This window comes from Anas platyrhynchos, chromosome 1, assembly GCF_047663525.1.
Source record: "Anas platyrhynchos isolate ZD024472 breed Pekin duck chromosome 1, IASCAAS_PekinDuck_T2T, whole genome shotgun sequence".
Lineage (NCBI taxonomy): Eukaryota > Metazoa > Chordata > Aves > Anseriformes > Anatidae > Anas > Anas platyrhynchos.
The window spans coordinates 13,029,242-13,049,637 of NC_092587.1; the positions used below are offsets into that span (position 1 = coordinate 13,029,242).

At 35.6% G+C, this 20,396-nt stretch overlaps 1 protein-coding gene across 3 annotated transcripts in view; it reads right to left on the bottom strand.

Annotated features, from left to right (window-relative positions):
- The window catches only part of CCDC146 (coiled-coil domain containing 146), a 75,317-nt gene that overhangs the window by 33,176 nt on the left and 21,745 nt on the right, over positions 1–20,396 (bottom strand). For all 3 annotated transcript variants that reach the window (XM_072030220.1, XM_072030149.1, XM_072030269.1), the window contains exon 3: positions 3,700–3,782. In XM_072030220.1, coding sequence (XP_071886321.1) covers positions 3,700–3,782 — 83 coding nt within the window. The remainder of the gene's footprint in view (positions 1–3,699; positions 3,783–20,396) is intronic.

The window sequence follows — 20,396 nt, forward strand, 5'->3', positions numbered from 1 at the left end:
CTAACATGGTAAATAAAAAAAATAATAGAAAACTAACTATACTGCACAAACATAGCTGAAATAACATAGGAGGAAAAAAAATTGCTCTGTGTAACATTTCTACTTAGATAGCCACTTCCTTTTTTAAAACAGAGAATAAGAAAACCACAGACTTGAACAGGATACAAGAGCGTGTCTTTATCACGAACAAAGAACTTCATGTGCTGATGTATTTACATAAATTTTTAATAGAAAAATAAATTGAGATATATAATAGTTTGATCTTACTTACATAAGTCCAAAATAATGAATCTGAACTGGGGAGAAAATATAATTGGACACAATAATACACACTCATTTAAAATGTATTCTTAAATAAAACTAAAATTTTACATAAAATTTCATAAAGGTAAGTTCAATAAAAACAAAATACTTATGATTTACTTTTTTCAAGGTAATAAAAAGTTAAAAAAAAAAAAAAAAAAAAAAAAAAGTGCTGAATCTGGACCAGACCTTGTTCACTGTAGTTGCCAACAGCATTTTTTCATGTGAAGATTTAAATTCCGATGAAGAAATAACTGGAAATATACACAATGTGCACAAATAGAATCCCATGAGTGCAGAAATATGCTTGCTGAGTCTGATGTGGCAGCTTTGGGATTTATGAAGTGATTAAAAATTTCACTGAAGATAAGGCTTAAAAAGGCTTAAAAAGATAAGACTCCCAAACTGTCAATGAACTATCATTACCTGACTTTCTTACAGATTGGTGCATGAGAATATTCATAGTAGGTTCCTAAACCCAGATGATAAACATGAAATTCATAATTGGGCCTCATGACTGTATGTGACTAAACAAGTTTTCAGGGATGAGCTCAGGTACTTGAGCTTCACGTGCAGCCCCACTTCAAAGAGGATGGGTGAGACGGCACCAGAAAGGGAGCACAGCCTGTTCCCAGAACTTCAGTAGTGCAGCAAACACAAGTTCAGAAACATATAACAGCTTGAAGCCGTGTCAAAGATGTTATCTGCCAGGTGACATCTCTCAGCTTTCCAGAATGCTGAATTAAGCAAATCTGAAAGGACTATTTATCACTATAGGTAAAGGACCACACTGTAACTGTGCGCTCTAGCAACAGCCTTAAAAGTGATCTGCACACATACTAATTGCATTCATCATGTTAGATAAATCCATACCAGAGAGAACAGTTACAATAGTCTGGTGGAACTGTCACGAGGATCTACACTTTTTAGCAAAAGGTCCTTCACTGAGAGGGTGGTTGGGTTCCTGGAGAGGTGGTTTATGACCTATGCCTGTTACTGTTTAAGAGGCATTTGAACAATGTCCTCAATAATATGCTTTAATGTTTGGTTAGCCCTGAAACAGTCAAGCAGATGATCTTTGAAGGTCCCTTCCAACTGAACTACTCTACTCTACTCTACTCTATGCTACGCTACTCTATGCTACTCTACTCTAATTTCCAGTCTGAACTTCCCCTGACACAGCTTCATGCTATTCCCTTGGGTGCTATCGCTGAGACTGACTAAAAGAAAAAACACACATGACTTGAAGACCTGCTCATCCAGCATAATTTCTTTCCACATGTCATTGTAACAACACTGGTACACAGAAGACATTCTGCATTGCAGACTAAATAGGGAAGAAACAAAATTTAACCGTAATAGGTGGGAAAAAAAAAAAAAAAAAAAAAGAAAAAGCTATTGCTCCACAGAATTGTACTGCATATTTAAAGGTGAAGAAATAAAAATTTAAAATTGTATTGATTCTTTTGAGTGTTTGATTATAGGAAAAGAACAAATGCTTTATAAATTATCACAAAGGGTCATGCTCAGTACAGGCTGAAAAGAACATAATGTGAGTTATGAGTGCACTAGGATCTTTTAGTGTTTTTCCTGCTCTTCATAACTGACTTTTTCCAAGGTTGGGCAGGGCTTCAGATGACTGAGACCAACAGCATAAACATATATTGAATCCATCATCAGAACTTTGTTTTAGGCAATGGAAAACAACAATAATAAAAAACAGATGCTTACAGATGTCTGTTTAAGGAGGCAGTGTGTGGACCCTTTCTCTTTCTATTGAGTGTTAGTGGACTTTAGATACTGAGTTAGATGTGGATGTCTACAGATGTCAACATGTTGAGAAATGAATCCCATCTTTAATGTCTGAAAAGTCCTCAAAATATGCATCTGTGGGAATTATCATTCGTGTTAATTCATGTGTGCTTTTTTTCACTTTAACATATGGCTACATCAATGTTAAAGAGTGCTACACAATGCTCTCTGACTTTTGTGTAGAAGTATGGCAGTTATGTACTACTGTGAGAAACACAGACAGAATGAGATATGTAATCTGTCATCTAATATTTTCATGCTTTTTGTGAATAGTGTTTACAGTAGTTATATGTATGAGAGAAAAGATGGTAAAGTCTTGTTTTCTCTCGGGCCCTATGCCACTTATAATACACACAAAGAAACTATTTATATAGAAGAATGTTCTATATAAAGGAATTCTATACAAATACACAAAATAAAATAAGTAGCAACATGATTGTATTTTTTCGAGCCAAAGACTGAAAAATTACACTGGCTAAAAGTAAATCAAGATCAGCAGCTACTGGAGTCCTCCTTCAACTCCATGAATACTGGTGTAGTAGAAAACTTCTCAATCAACTAGTCCCAAATCCACATAATGTTTTTAGCTCTGAGCTAAATTTACGTTTTCTAAGGAGTTGAACTGGTTTAGAGTGCTGGTTTAATTTTCACTTCTCCAAAACATTTGCCATGCACTAATCTGAACAAAGTCAGATGACTTTTTGCACAGCCAGGGCCGTATTCTAGATCCCCATTTTATGGGGATGAAACTAGAAGAGTTGGTCAACCTTAAGGAAAACTGGGTTTTCAGGATCAAAATTTACAGTTGCAAATATGAATTACAAATATTGCAATATTGCTGCTCTGTCTGTGAGATGCCATTCAGTACAGTGCAACTGTACCATCTTGTCCCTCTTTTCCTTCCACTCCCACAAGACCTGCTCAAGCCTGGCACAGAGCACGATCCCTTCTCTTGTCTCCTCTCTAGCAAGCACCAGAGCAGGGCAGACTCACAACTACCACACTGAATTTCAGAGTTTGAATCATATTTTGAAGCTTCAGGTTATAACCTTTCAAATTTCTTACCAGACCTGTCTGATATGACTGTGAATATCCTCAAACCTATTTAGCTGTGAAAATAGTCTTATTTTCCTTCTTAAAAATAGGCCTTTATCTTCTTCAAAACTCTCTAATATGTTGGCTCAGCAGGTTCAAGTCTTGTCATGTTACAATTCTGGCCACATAATCTTCAAATGTATCTTTATTTTAAACTTATGTATTATTTACTTCAGTTTGTACTTCCTTCCATTGCCATTATTCTTACGTTTATATTAAAAACAAAGATATTATATACGAGCATTTATAAACCCCAGATTATCTTGAATCTTTGTGTTGAACAATATTGTATTTCTCCTCTTTCACACTGTAAGAAATCACTGCAAGAAAATCTTAAGTAAGAATTAGGCCTCAACATTATCAGAAAATTACTTAAAAAATTTAATGTTTTGGCTATGCAAAGTCTAAACAAAGGCAGAGTGTAAGTTGTAAAATCAAAAATTCACAAAGAAGCAGGAGAAGATCTTTAGAAATCTGTAAATATTGTACCTTATCACAGTCTCATGCAGCAGGGTGTACTTTGCCTTCAGCTCAGCTACTTTGGAGCCTGAGAGTTTTCCAGCAGAAAATAGCTATGGAAGGGAAACAGACAGTTATGAAATCTTCTAAGCACTAATGTTTTCATTATGCTGCAACTTTTTATAACTATAGCTGGCTGTCTTTTTGTTTATTGAGTCTTTGGTAACATACCAAATTGAACACACAGATGAAAAGAATTTTATTTCTATAATAATTCAAAGCATAAATAAAATAATATAAAGAACATGACTGTCAACTACAGTGCTACCTGCACCAAATTTTCTTCTCTGAGCTTCTGTCTATATTAACATTTCACGATAATTCTGTCTTGACTTTGAACTCAAGCTCTAAAGTCACCTATTGCCCACATTGCTTCCCTGGGCTTGGTAGATACCAGCTGGCTTGTATAGGTGAAACTGAGGCTCAAAGCCTGTTTCCTGAATACCTAGGAGAAACTGTCCGTAACCAGTTCTACAGTCAGGAAGCAGAACTCAAGTGAATATGCCAAAGGAAGTATATATTTTGTTTATTGCTGTTTGATTTATTTATTCTAAGATTCCCTGCAAATTATTTCAGGATAGCAAGGACGATCCCTATTTTCTGCAGGCCTGAGAAAAGAAAAGCAGAGCTGGTTTTCATTTGTTTGAATGAGATTAAAGATAAGCAACTCTCAGATATTTATTTTGGCATCGTTTATGAGTTAAAGATGCTGTTCACTTAAGTTCATATTACTAACTAGCTCTGCTGTGAGAAAGAAAATATTACCCTGTCTTGACCCAGTTATTTCTTAGCCTCGTGTGGAAGTGCCATTTTCCTTTTCCCATGCTCACCTTATTTATACCTCTGACTTCCAGTTCTTCTTACTGCTTAGCATCTCACTGCAGACATAGGCCATGCTTGACAATGTTTTCATAGAAATAAACTTACTTGTCCTTGAATGTGTGTCTTTTCCTTTATATAAGTTTTCTGCACATCATAACACTTAATGTCATGGTTCTGTTCAAAGCTAAAAACTCCAAACTACTAGGGCTGGTCCTACATAGTCTTGAAAACCACGTAAAACAGGCTGTATGAACTGCATAACCAGCATGTCAAAATGGGGCAATGTTTGTGAAAAGTATCACCATACAGTTCCCATTACTGTAACTTTATCTAGAGAACCATTAGAAAACCAGCAGTGGTCTACTCTGATCCAAGGATTTGTTACTGAAGCCCAGCACAGTGTTTTGTCCAAGATTATTGGGAAGGCAGAAGAGAAAGAACAGAGGAGAAGAGACAAAGGCTCAAGGAGAATTAATCAGTTGTGGAAGAAGGGAGGAAAAGTGTGAGCCAACTGCAGAAAAAATTTATTTGTGGTCATAAAACAGGATGAGGTATGATGTCCCTGATTTATGGATATGCACTGCCTTCAAGCCTACTTTTCCCACTTATGCAATAGTGGGAATCTGTAAATTAAGTGAAACTCAGAAGCTATGTTAGCTGAAACAATTCACTGAGTGCCTAGAAAGGTAATAGCAGTTGTGAATACTTCCTTTACACATTTCTATCATGCTGATGAACAGTAGATTTCCAGTCCCTGAATGACAACAGGTACCCAATTGGACCTGAAATTAAGGTTGTGCACAGTAAGTAGAGAATGAACAACAGTTGTTTTGCGAACTATACTGAAGACAAACTTCTTTTAGAGCCATTACTCAATGGACAATATAAAGGACAGAGTCCATGTTGCTTGCCATCAGGAGGTAATGAAACATCCCATTTCCAGCTGTGATGACTTTGGTTCCTACTATCTAGAATCGAAATAGGGCCAAGAAATTGCCTGTCCCTCTATCTGCTGAAAAGGCTACCTGCAACCCTGAAATAAAGCTCCTTTTGTGGCCATGAATGTCCTCCAGCCCAATGGCAACGGCAGGAGCAGGCAATAAGGAGGATGAAAGGCTCAGGCAGAAAGATTTTATTTTTGGTATATAGTGCATGATCATGCAGGGTGTACACACTGTACTAACCTGTTGTTAGTACAAGATTTTATAGAAAAATATATAATAGCTGGGAAACAGCAAAGTAGTTCTGCCAGCTGTAGGTGGATGCCACTGGCATAAACAAGGATGAATTAAGTTCTAATACAGAATCACAGAATTTCTAGGTTGGAAGAGACCTCAAGATCATTGAGTCCAACCTCTAACCTAACACTAACAATCCCCTCTAAACCATATCCCTAAGCTCTACATCTAAACGTCTTTTGAAGACTTCCAGTGATGGTGACTCCACCACCTCCCTGGGCAGCCTGTTCCAACATCCAATAACCCTTTCTGTAAAGAAGTTCTTCCTAACATCCAACCTAAAACTCCCCTGGCGCAACTTAAGCCCATTCCCCCTCGTCCTGTCACCAGGCTCGTGGGAGAACAGGCCAACCCCCACCTCTCTACAGCCTCCTTTGAGGTACCTGTAGAGAATGATAAGGTCGCCCCTGAGCCTCCTTTCTCCAGGCTGAACAAGCCCAGCTCCCTCAGCCGCTCCTCATAGGACTTGTTCTCCAGGCCCCTCACCAGCTTCGTCGCCTTTCTCTGGACCCGCTCAAGCACCTCCATGTCCTTCTTGTAGCGAGGGGCCCAAAACTGAACACAGTACCCAAGGTGCGGCCTCACCAGAGCTGAGTACAGGGGGACGATCACTTCCCTAGCCCTGCTGGTCACACTGTTTCTTATGCAAGCCAGGATGCTGTTGGCTTTCTTGGCCCCCTGAGCACACTGCTGGCTCATATTCAGCCGACTATCAACCATCGCTCCCAGGTCCTTCTCTGCCTGGCAGCTCTCCAACCACTCATCTCCCAGCCTGTAGCTCTGCTTGGGGTTATTGCGCCCCAGGTGCAGGACCTGGCACTTGGCCTTGTTAAACTTCATGCAATTGACCTCAGCCCATCGGTGCAGCCTATCCAGATCCTCCTGCAGAGCCTTCCTACCCTCGAGCAGATCGACACACGCACCTAACTTGGTGTCATCTGCAAACTTACTGAAGGTGCACTCAATGGCCTTGTCCAGATCATCGAAGAAGATATTAAATGTGAAGATACCTTAATGCAAATGCTGAAACCCAAACATAAGTATGGATAGAGTCCCAAAAAGACAGTACAGCCCCTTTGTATCTAAATGCACCTCTTCTTGGACCAGCTTTTATGCTCTTACCTGCTTTAGGATCAGATTTTCACTGTGTTTCCAGCAATTAAAGTGAGACACCTAAGTTATACATCCATTAATTTGCTAGTCTGACTAAACACCTGTAATTCTTTCTTTAGAAACTTGTGACAAATGCCATCAAATGACAGACAGCCTACTTAAAACAAGGAGTTTCACTTAAAAGACAGGAAAAAAATAAGCAAAAAAGATACCATTTAAATATACAAAACACTCACCTAAATCTATCCTTCATTACAGACCTTTATTCCTGTGCTCAGGAATAGCACAAAGCCAGGTTGCCTTCATTTAACCAGCAGAATTTTAGGAAGTCAACTAACTTTTTACTGAGTCTTTCTACCAAACTTCCTCTTTCTCAGGAAATATATTATCCCTGTTAAATCTCCTCATTTGTGCACAAATACAAATGACTGTGCATTTCAGTGCTTTTTCATCACATGCATTGCTAAATTGGGGGTTTACCCAATGACAAGACATTTCATGGCTTTAACTTCACTTGAAAATGATCTTGCATTCAGGCAAAGTTCAAGTTAAAAGTAACTGTTCAGATACTATTCTAGCATTTTTTTTTCCATATAGCTTATTCTCAAGAATATTTTACTTTTTATTACATAGTATGGAAACAAACACATTTGGCCTTCTTGGCTTGTAATCATAGACCTTGCATATCATCTGTCTGTGGGGACACACTTCTGCCCCTGACATTCCATTCCAGGTCATCTCCTCACATATCTTTTCTATATTTTTTTTTACAAGGACAAACATCTTATGATGGAGAACAATATAATCCACTAACTATCTCTTTAGTCATCAGAATAGCATGTGGAAAACTATAATTTAAGGGCAAAGATCCATAAGAAATGTTTGCTCAGGAGGATAATTTTTTTACTTATATAAACTGACTTAAATAGGGATACTTGCAAGAGTGAGAGTTATTTCCTTAGCTAAAGGCTGAAACATTGAATCTCACCATATAACCTTTAAATCAAAATATATATAAATTTGTCTTTTGTTTTTGTTTATGTTAATTTGGCTTTAGAAGAAGCTGTTGAAATCAGAAATGAAATCATGTCATTAACTTCATGTGTCTGTGCTTACAATGGATTTTGTCCTGAACAGTTGATGTCCTGAACAGTTGATAGGATATAATAAGTATTCTATTTCTACTCTTTAAAAAAAATATCTGGTAAGGCTAATACAATTAACAACAACAATCAGACTGATTTAGCTGAAACTTAAGGCTCTGAACTGATTAGTCAGTGCACAGCTGTAAGAACTATATTGTAAACAAATCCAGAACAATTTTAACAAAACTGAAAGATTCCTTTACTTCTCATACTCCATTGATTTGTACTAGGAATGGTTACTTATCTCTACATAAAACTGAAGAAGAAAAATCTACTATTTTTAACTTTAAAGATTGCACAGATAACACAACTGTGGAAGGAAAGAAGCCAATATTAATATACATACATCAATATGAAAGAACTTTGTGTAGTATCTTGCAAGAAAGAAGTTTGCAACAGGCTCTGTAATTCCTAGCTGAATGACATTTGTGTGTTTGTGTGTGAGGGAAAAACATGTATCCCTGTATCCATACTTTCTAGACTTTACCTGAAAATACCACCATGAATCCTGATGGGCTTTTATCTGCCTGTTAATTTTGTGCAAGTAGTCCTCCTTTTGTTGGCTCACAGACCTACTCTATTCTGAAATCAGGGACGTAGGTAACATCTCTGATAGGACCTGTAAAGCACTATAGTGTATGGTAGTAGTTATACCTAAGTCAAGACTTACGCTGGTGTAAACACTAAAAAATCAAGTGGGAATATGAAACCCACATATTGAATTTATGGATGTCAGTTGCTTCTCTAAACTGCAGGTTTTGCACTTGGATCTCAGAGAAGTATATAAAAATTCTTGTAACCAGATGCCATAATATAAAACATTTGTACAGCTTTATTACTCAGGTTCAACAGTAGATTTATTTAAGTATCACAAGCTAAATTGGAACTGGAATTCATAAATATTTCTTTTTACCTCTATTTCTGAATGTTCATGATAGATGAGTCATACTTTCCTTTAAGAGTCTGTCTAATGTGAATTAGGCTTACCTTTGCCTTTATGGTCATAAAAGGCATGCTTTTATGCTTGATAAGTAACACATTAATTCTTAAAAGGCACTAGAGACAAAGCACAAAGTTTTATTTCTCTATAGCCAACTGATGTTGGCTATGGACACAGATATAGATATTTCTCTTTACTAGCCATGTCATGGTAAAAAATAACAACAAAACAGAATACTAACATAAGTTAAATAGACAAGTACATACAAATCCTGAGTATACACACACTTTATTCCATTGATCTGCATCTACACTCAGATTCAAGAGGACCTAATACATTTATTTTGATCAGTAAGAACTGAGATAGGTGATCTGACATATTGCCATAGCAGTGTAAATGAAGAATAGCTCAGCTATGTAATTAAAATCTGGATCTGACATTGATTTGATGGTTGTAATTTTTTAAAAATGGTTGTGCCTACTATATCTATCAGTGGTTAAATAAAATCTATATTATTTCCATGATATCCATTAAAAAAGCACATACAGTCATTAACACAACCATGTTTTAAAATGAAACATAATGCAAGTTAATTTTTAAAAAATATTTGAAATGGATTAAGTGAATACTCAGTTCCCTGATGCTTTTCACCTCATCCAGAATAATTTTGATCTTGTGGGCAAATTTTTATATAAAATGATTAACAAAGCTTAGCAGTACATATGACTGAATTACATTATCAAAAGATTGAGTTTCAACAAAGAAATTACAGTTTCTCACATTTCATCCTGATGGCAAAATAAAGTTAATCACTAGTTTAAGTGATTTAAGTGGTAGTCCACCTTACAATGATTCTGGTCTAGTAGCATTTGTAAAGAAATACCTCAAATGTTAGCATTTCAAAGATAAAAGCACCTTTAATATAGCCAGAAAGGAACACAGATTCTAATATAAGAAGGTCTTAATGATAGTTTGGAATTGCCTGACTAGCACTCAATAAATGGCCATAAACGCACAATCTCCAAAGATAAAAAAGACACTGTGGGTTAAAACATACTGTGGTTGAAGTGATGTATGATAACAGCTGTGTCCATAAAATATAAGGAAAATAAAAGTAAAGAGAGATAAATTTATACTACAAGTTAAAGAATATATTCAATAGATGAAGTTAACCAAAGAAATCAAATAAAGCATCAGTAATCAACGGAGCTAGAAATAATAGTGATTTTAAAGAAATTTTAGAAAAAGTAAAAGCCGTGATTCAGGTGTATGTGTACTGCAACACCAATATAGTAAATTCTAAATTGAAGTTGTAGAAAAGGCAAAAATGTCCAATAATTACTTTTTTTTATGCTTGAAAAATAGCAGAGAGAGATCTATACCTCCCAGCTCATCACTAGAACAGGCAGAATGCTATTTGTAGAGAAGGATGTAAGGATGCTAAATTTAAATGACATGAAAGATGTGAAGATGCTAAAAGTAAACCTTTTCAAATCAGTCAGTCGGGTCAGAGACTAATGTTTCTAAAAGGAATAAGCTAAAGAGCTCTCTGAGCATTATGCATAACTGAAGGCACTACATATGACAGGAATTCACATCTGAAAACAATTTTTCTACTCCTCTGAAGAATTCTAAACCAAGTTCATAACTGGAGTGTAAAAAGTCATATGGACAAATAGTCCTAAATAAATCAATTCAATATTTATAATTTATAATTTATGTAATATCATATGAAATAATAAAGTACAATAATCAATAAATATAAATTGTAAATTATTAATAATAAATATGAACATTAAGTAATAAATACCATGTGTAAAATTAATAGATATATATGACGGAAGTCTGTATGGAAGTAGAAGTCCTTTACAAGGTATTTAATGCCCCAGATGTTCAGAAGAGAACATCAATGTCTTGTATAAATGTCTTTATTAAAGTCCCCAGATTCCTGTGAAGCCTAGCGCCAAGAGCGTTGCCAAGATTATTCAAAACAAAACAAGAGAAAAACATCACAAAATGGTCCATCTTGCACTAATTCCTAATAACTGCAACATGGAAATTCAATGTAGGAAACAGAAAATATTACCAACTTGCTTTATTAATGGCTAAAATACTCGAGTTTAAACAATGTATGTTTGAATAATATCTGGATTAATTAAAAAACAACAACAACAACAAAAACACACACACAAAAAAAAAAAAAAACAAACCACAAAACAGTATACGTTGGTAGCAATGACTGTAGGTTAGTATTAGAGTTTCCAGGTTTCGATGTTAGGGAAATAAGCTTACAAGTTAGTTCAAAGGAAGGTATCATTAGTTACTTTATTTATGTGTTCCTCAGTGATAAAATAGCCAACAGTATTTCCATATAAACATTTCTAACTGAAGGTTTTGTTCATTTTATATGGGTTTGCTGCATCTGCATTAGCAATTTTTCTATTTAAAAAAAAATCTGCACACAAGACTAAGGTCCCATGTTTAAACAGTTCATTCCTCTACCCCAAGATGCACTCATAGTTTGCTTGTAAGGCCTCCCATTGCTGGGGTAATTAAAAGGGTAGTTCAATTTAGTCAAACTATTGGTCTATATTAAAAACAAGGGAAAGAACAAGTTTGAAACTGGAGTAGAGAGATGGAAAAAAAGAGCTTGTGAATGACAATTGAAGATGCTTTTTTTCAGTCCTGTGTTAGTGCTCTGGAAAGAATTGAGATCACTTGGTTATACTGGCAATGGTAAATCTCAAGTCTGGAGTTTGGCGTATTGTCAGGTAAATATTCTGAAATTGTTGAGTCTTCCAATCCCCATTTACGTCAATTATAGAGACCATATTTTGCTTTTCTCAGCTTTTCTTTCTCATTTTACAATTAACTGGGACCCCATATATTTTTAAACATACTCTAAATTGTTAGATCATCTGGGTAAACTAAAATAAATTTTCCTTATCTAAATGGAGAATTATTGGAAAGTTGGACAAAGATTTGGCTGCAAGTAGATGGTTGCTTGGAAACATCTTTCTGCTTTTTTCCCTGTACTCCCATAAATGTAATTACATAAAAAGTATGAAAGCATGTATCTGATTACTGGATTTACTTGTAACTTTCCTTTTTAGGTTTTCTGTTAATTTTATAGTATTGTTACCCTCTACTTTGCTTTAGCTCTATTTAATTGATTAACTTGTTCCATTCCATTGTGCATAATTTTCTAACTTTGTTACATTTTTGCATGTTACCTCACTATCTGAAGCTTTGATTTTCTCCCAGAAAAACAATACAAAACAAATTTCTTTCCTTCAATCAGTACCTCCAATTTCCTTCAGTTTTCTTCAGTCACTTCAATCTAGTACTACATAATCATATCATATGATAAAGACTGTGGAAAAAGATTTTGCTGAAAAGGGCAGGAACCCTTTAGGTCCAGTAATCTGTTAGTAAAACAGAAGAATACTTATGCTTAAATAACAAAAAATACTGCTTAAATGGCTGTTCTGTACCCCTGAATAGCTTCACCAAGTGTCCCTAACAGCAGCAAGTTCATATTTACTGTCTAATAGCTTCTTGTCAGAAGAACATCTCTTGCAGAAAATTCCAAGACAAAGTTAACGCAGTCTGAGGTTACATACAGTCTTTGCAGGATCCCAGGGAGCTCTTGCATAACCTTTCAGCTTGACTTCAGGTCCACTAGCCTCTGGACAAAGGATCACAATATTTTTTCTGTCACAGGAAAATGGTTATAGATGAGATGTTGATAAGAAAAATATGTCAGAATAGGCATGGGAATTAAAATCATGGAAGCAAGAGGACCCACCTTGTACCTAAGGTGCTCTTCCATGTGATCAAAACTAGAGAAGTCCATCCCTAAACACCTCCCCACTAGTATTTTTTCTATTTTAACAGATTATATTAAATGCTTTTTGGCAGTCTGCTCAAAGCAATACACCAAATAACTCATCTATAATTTCAAAACAATTTTTCTGTAACTCCAATATCATATAAGAACTATAAGAACTTCTGACTTTTCTGGTTTTGAATTTCAAGGCATTTTAAACTGCTTTCAGAATTCTCTAGAAATGAATGAAAATAAGCCAAATGTTAAGCCTAAAAAGATTATGTAATCTGAATATTTATTTGAATATCTATCTCATGTGTTTTAGAAAAAAATGCATCAAGAAAAGAACAGAAGATAAATATAGCCATCACCAAGACAATAGTGATTAATATCAACTACTCATAATTATTAAGAAAGTGAAAAATTTGAAGGCTTCCTAGAAAAGACTTAATTTCAGCATTCTCTAAAACCTCTGCATTTCAGCGAAATGATGGAGCCAACACATGTTTCTAATAATGCTTGTACATGTTGCAGAATAACTAAAGTGAATTCTAAGCTTTAGTGGGGTGATACCACTTTCCACCTCTTCATTCTGAGCTGTAGGTTTAGTTACAGCAAGACGTTGTGACTTCACTTGCTGTTATTTTAATGCATAGAATAATCCAATATTTATATATTTATTTATTTATTTAATTTCAAACATCAAATAGTCTCCTCAAACAAGTATTTTGTCTCATAATAGCAGACAATAAAAAAAATATCCAGAGATTAATATATTTTATAGTTTGTGTATATACAGGATTTAAGTGTAGTATTAACCACTTGGCAAATGCTTCATCTTGCCAGTCTGCTGTGTGAGGTTTGGAATTTTTTCTCTCTGTTGTTTATTTGAAGAGCTTTTCTTGCCTCCTTTGGATAATATTTAAATGCTTAAACACTAAGGGAAGAAAAAAGGATAAATGTTCCACTTTGAACAGAAAGCTCTGTATCTCTGTCAAACTCCCCATTTAGTCCACAATGTTTGGACATTTACTATATTGCTTAAGTGTTTCTTAGAGTGGAGAGAAAGCAGCAGTGTCTCCCACTGACTTTTTAGGGGTTATGTTGATATCACAGGAGGGAATAGGTACAAGCACGCTGAACCCATGCTATGACTCTTGGTTTTTATCCATATGTCTATCAGTTTCCAGATAATCCATTTCCTTCCTTAGAAGAAATGAGCTAGGGATATTTGCTGGAGTTTGGCTTGTCTGTGTTTGATACCTCCAAATTATCTAGACATAAACTTGGACCTATGACAATGCACTAAGTGAACTGAAGCTTCTCCTCAGGTTCAGTCCAAAGCTCAGAACATGTTCATAACAGAGCTTGCACTTGTACTAAATTGTGCAGAATGGAGCTCAGCTTGAACATGCACCACTGTCTACACAGAAAAAGTAAAGGCTCTAGCTCCTTAGCATCACTGTTGCCATCAGCTAAAACTATGGGTGATATGTTAACAAGAGGAAGAAAAAATATGGTATAACAACTTGGTTTCTAAATGGCTAAATAGAATAGTTTACATTGTTCTTGGTTTCCGACTGACACTTTCCACGACTTCTCATTAATTCTGAAGATCATGTCCTGGATACTTCAAGATGGGGCATCCAAAAATGAAGGAACAACAATGAAAAAACTATACGGGTAGTAATTTTCACCTTTGTAGCAATACATTTATCCTAAAAACACAAAACTGCCCTAAAAACTATCACTCCAGATGTCAGAGAATGCAACATTTGTAAAGTCTTCTGTGACAATTTCACCTGATTTCCTAAAAAAATGCACAGGACAATTTTTACTTTCCCCAACATTTTCGCCACAGGTTTCGATGTATGCACCTGAGTACCACAAGACGATTCCTCAGAATATAAAACACACTGCTGGAATCATGTGCTAAGAAAATTTACGTCAATGTTGGAAAAGAATTTCTCACTTGGGCATTCTTTTGTAACATAAGGTCAAGATCAAATCCTTTTTAAATCATACTACTTTAGAAAACAGTTTTCCATGTAAAGGAAACAGTGCAACATCCAATTTGGCCATACAAGGTAGGTTCTCTCCACATATACTCCAGGCCATTTGTAAAGTTTAAATGTTAAGGAATGAAAGCAATTGTTTTAATCTTTTTATTTTGTTTGTATTTTCTACTCTGTGCAGAGCTGTTAAATGTATGTATTTAAGTCATACTTTGCACTTTCCAGAATGTTTGTTTACATAGTTTTTATTATGTAGTCATGCAATAAATAAACTCCAAGTAATAAAGGAGAGGCGTAGAATCCTAGGAAAAGTAAGGCTGGGAGGAACCACTGGATGCCATTTAGTCCAACATCCTGTTCAAAGCAGGGTTTGCTTCAAAGTTCGAAAAGCTCCATTTTTAACTTCCTAATGTTTTCCATGGTCATAATTTCCAATCCAAACACTTCAAACTATTTTTCTATTATCTCCTAACACTTTTTCTATTATCTCCTAACACTTTTAACAAGGTAACACATACATTTGTATAAAATCACATTTTTGTGTAAATCTCATTTCACTTATAATTGCTATTTTTGCGGGAACAAAAAAAAAAGAAAAATTTTCTAAGCTATTTTAATTTGGAAGCTGAAATAATGCAAGTATTTTTATTTGAAAACTGAAATAATGCAAAAAGATTTTTTTTTGTATGTCATGAAGTGATTCACAAATTTGGACCTCTTTCCTATTCCAGGAAAACCTAAAGTGTCTTGAATAAGAAGATAGTTTTTAAGTATAGCATATCATTATTTCACAAAGTGAGAGGCATAAAATTTATGATTCCTTGAAGTTTGTCATCTAAAGGAAAGTGGCTTGATTACATTGGTTCCAAATTAAAAAGACAGTAACTCAGTTACTGTCAAGCACTCAGTTAAAGTCAAGCACTAAAAAGATGAACCTGAAAAATGATTAATAGCTACTCACTCTGTTTTGACATGGAGTCTTTTATACCAACAGACCACTGATAGTCTCAGTCTACTATGAAGTATTTCACATGGAAAAGCTATATGAAGATGATGCTACATAAACCAGACATCAGTGAGTGTGGGGGTAAAGCAAAGGCGTACATGGAATACGTTACTGTACCCAGTTACAGCAGATAAAGCATTCTATTGCCCTATATGGGATTTCTACAGTTTTGCTATTTTAATCATGGATGGATCAGTCAGACATCCTTTAATGAAAAATAAACTGCTGAAAAGACTTCTAAAGCTAAAAAATTATAACTAGGAAAAATAATATCATGAGTTCTCTCCCCAGGCATAATTCATAACAGTAATTTGTACCCCAGTTCATGGGAGAAAGAAGTCTCTGCATGGAAAATGTCAAAATCAGCCACCATAGAGATGATACAATGGGTCAGAAAACATTGTCTCTAGCAGTCAGTTGTGTCTTGCATGGCTCAGGAAAAGGGGGGATACAAGACGAGTAAGGTAGGCATTTCAGAGAAGGAGACAGCTTTCTTGTTTGCTTGTCCATAAATCTTGAAAGGAGCATACCGAGCATCCAGTACAGTCGCACACCAGCTGGTTTTATTGGAGCAGGGTTTTGCAAGAATCAATAAGGAATTTTCCTGAGAAGACAGCTGGGAGAGGCTTTTGTCTTTGCTGTCATCACTCTTAGAGTGCATTCTAGTTTATTTTCCCCACATACTCGACTAACTATGAGGTCTTCCATGGCTATAGATAGATAAAAATAGTCAGCAGTAAATTCTAGGTTTTCAGCAGGCAGTTCTGCTGATGTTGTGGAAGAATAAAGATATAGGAAATTAGTTTCATGGATCTCTTTCTTTACAAATATGGTCCTTGCCTTAACAGAAGGAGTAATATTCTCTGGCCAAATGAATTTGGTAAGATGTACTACATTTACATTTGTTTATATAAATATGATTTCTACTGCTTATACTGTCTGCCAGTGTCATCTTTTTGCCTGTAATCAGAATTCATACCTAAAGTAAAGACCAATTTAATTAGGTAAGGGAACATATATTGCTACTAGATTTCTGTAATCTGTATCTGAATAATATCAAGATATATAATATCAGTAATAATATATAATATCAATAATATTCAATAAAGAGCAATATCAAATGGAATAGGACTGCATGCCTGCCTTTTTGTGCTCTGATTTGTCCTCCTAGACACATGAAGGAGTTGAACAGGCAGTAATGGGATCTAGCAGGCTACATAAAGAGTGCTTTCATAAAGAATGACTACTGTATTAATAAAGAAAGCAATTAATCAAAAAGAATCTTAAAACAGAATGTGTTTCTAGTAGAGAGTTCTGGCATATATCCCACATTGTGAGAAAAACTGAAGATGAATCTATCTAATTTTCATCCTCTTTCCCAATATTCTGCATCCACAGAACCACTGAGGTCTAAAAACCCTATACAAATATTACTGCAGAAGTTGATTCTTAATACATCTCACCTCTGTCACCAAAGTGATTTATGTGAATGAGCTCACACATGCTTCAGGTTTGTTCATATCTACCATTCAAATTGCTTAAATAAACCCCAATATTTTGTAGCCACTCTGCTGTAGGAAATGCCAACTCCCAGCATAATGCCAGAATCAGATGGGAAGCTGTAGTGTTTAAAGTGTCTTAGTCACCAGTTAAGTGAACATCTGTCCGCAGTCTTAACTTTTTTGTTTTCTGTTTGACCTACATTCCATGATATGCCAGAAAGAAAAAAAAAAAAAAAAAAGAAAAAAAAAGAAAAAAAAAAAACTTGCTCTAAAAAATCATGGGAAATGGTTTGTTCTGAGTTTGATAAACGTTGAATAAACAGTCCTAAGACAAGTTTGTTAAACCAAAATATATTACTTCTTTAACCTTGCAACCACTGGGTAGCTCTGGGAACAGAATTAAAATCTTCAATAGAATTTGAGAGTATCATAAGCTCTTGGTTGTTTTCTTTATCTTTAGGAAAATATGTCTGTAAGATGAAGGTCTCTTTTCAGTCAGAAAAAGTTTCTTTCTCCACGGAAGGAAAAACAAATTCTTAAAGAGAAGACTAAAGGAGACTAAAAGCTACAAGAAGAAGACCTTTAACCAATGAAAAAACTTTGGCAGAAGATTCTCATTTGTGGTCATCAGATGTTATTCAGTTAGACCCTTTCACAATTGGGGAAAAAAAGTGTTAAAGCTTGTTTTTTGGGGTTTTGTGATTACTTAACCACTTGAAGTTGTAAGCATTATACAGAACTCCTTAGGGTTCTAGGAAATCCCCATCTGAGAAGAAATATGTTGTTTACAAATAAACTCTCCAGTTCTCAGTTTTGATCTGGTCCTTATTTCTGCTATTATTTATTTTTGCCATTAGTTAAGCTACATCAGCATATTACTGTGTAAGATTGCTCAGTGGCCCTTCTAAGGTCAAGGACTTGTGAAAATCTCAGTTTGGAAAGTTTGCTTCATTTATCCCAAGGAAGAGCAGAGGCACTGGGCACAAAAAAAAAAAAAAAAAAAGGCTGTGGCATACTGCTTTGAAGAAAGAACAGAAGCGAGCCAAATTGCTGGGAATGGACATTCCCTGACAGAATGGGAAGAAAGACTGGTCCTCAATTAAGACTTCTCCATATGCAAGAAGCATGTGGATACTTGATGAAGAAATGAGTCCTTCAGGCTCCAAACAGACTGCTGGTGGCATAGCAGCAGAACATCAGGTTAATAACAAAACGAGGACAATAGCAGAGCATCTCGAGATTACAAAAATCTTATCTAAAGGAAGTAAAGATCCCAGAACAAAGGGATATAAGGGAGCAAGGAATAAATGTCTGAAGACAAAGATGTTTGAAAGGCTTAGACACCCCACGTTACTATCAGAACTCTCTTTTCTTTGGCATTCAGCATAGCTAGAAATTTCTGCCCTTCCTGAAGTCACTCAGTCCTGACGATACCTTCAATGCAGCACAATAATTATATAACAATACGTGACATGCATTTAAACATTCCAAGGCAACTCATAAGATGTGGTCTACAAAATATAATAATTATTAATTTTATGGATACAAAAGTTTGTCCAATCCTAGGTCCCACAGCAGACAGCAGAGCTCATTGTAAACTGAATGAACAACAGCGTGTATGGGGAATATGGTTTCCCAAATAAAAAGGATTTAGGAACTCTATTGTATTTCTAAAGCTCCTCAGAAAAGGCTGGTATAGCTTTCCTCAGTTTGGCAATAGCAGCCATACAGGGGAACAAGGCTCTGTAAATACCTGATACAAAAACATAGCTTGCTATCAAGCAGATGAAAATGTAAACACTTTATTCACAAATTAAAATCGTGCATTTCATCAACTGCTAGAAACATTTCAGTTTCATTTCCATTTAATGCGTTTTTAGCAAAATCAAAGTGATGTCAGTGCTTTACACCTGCATTGCAGTCCAGGGCTGACCTTTCACCTCATTGCTGGGGAGCTGCGGGAAGAGAGATTCAAAACCCATTTCCCAAGAAAGTGCCCAAACCACAGTAATATGGAGGCATCTGAAGGAATTGTTGTAGGAGGTTAGACAAGTAGTTGTTTGGTTTTTTTTCTTTTTGCCAAGCCTCCCTCCTGTATTATCAGTATTTGCCTGTGTTCTCTATAAAAACTAGTAACATTCCAGAGATCATGAATTTTAGAGTATGTGTAACTAATGTCTGTTTAATGTTTAATCTGTAGTATGCATAATTTCAAATAGAATTTAGGGAAGTAGATCATTCAGATTGCACTAATTAAAGAACTAGTGTAAATACCCTTTACTCATTCAAGTTATTTAACCTTTGATGGAGCTATGAATGCACAAAAACATGTCTATTCAGCTCTATTTTTTGGCAGATGGAAAAAGACCTAAATCATAAAAACCATGTAGGAACCACATGAGAATGGTAAAGGTGGCTGTAGAACAGAAATGAGGAAGTAGATGAAAGCTGTCACCTACGGCTAAGGTATTCTGGCTGGTTTGGTTAGTCATGCAAAGTACATGATTAACTCTTGCAGCTGATAGAAGGCACAATAAAAAGGAAGGAAAGTAGGGGCTGAAAATCAGGAGTACAGAGAAGAACGCTGGGCCCATTGGAGCACTTTCCTAACTCCCAGCTAGGCTTTAGATCTAGAATTTTGGGCATGATTCAGAGAAGCAGGTTTTGCACTGGGTTTTCTGGACAACTAATCCAAGAGTTAAGATACCAAGCATTGAGGAGGGGGGATTAAGTTCCCTTACATTCACTTCAAAATGTTCAATAACCAGTTCAAAGAATCAGATAACAATTAATATCAATTTTGTTGTCCCATAGAGTTCATGAATATTCCTGATAGCTTTTCTAAACAGTGGTAGGCAGAACAGGGAGAAGAAAGAGCTGCTCATCCTCTTAGTGACTATCCTGAAAAATAGAAGCAAAACTATATGAATTTCAGTATGCTTTGGGATTAAAATCAGTTTCATGTACACATTTATTTAATTTTATTAAAAAAAAAATAAGTTTAGAACGAAGGGGACTCAATGTGAGTGAAGCTATTGTTCTGATAAACCTCAGACT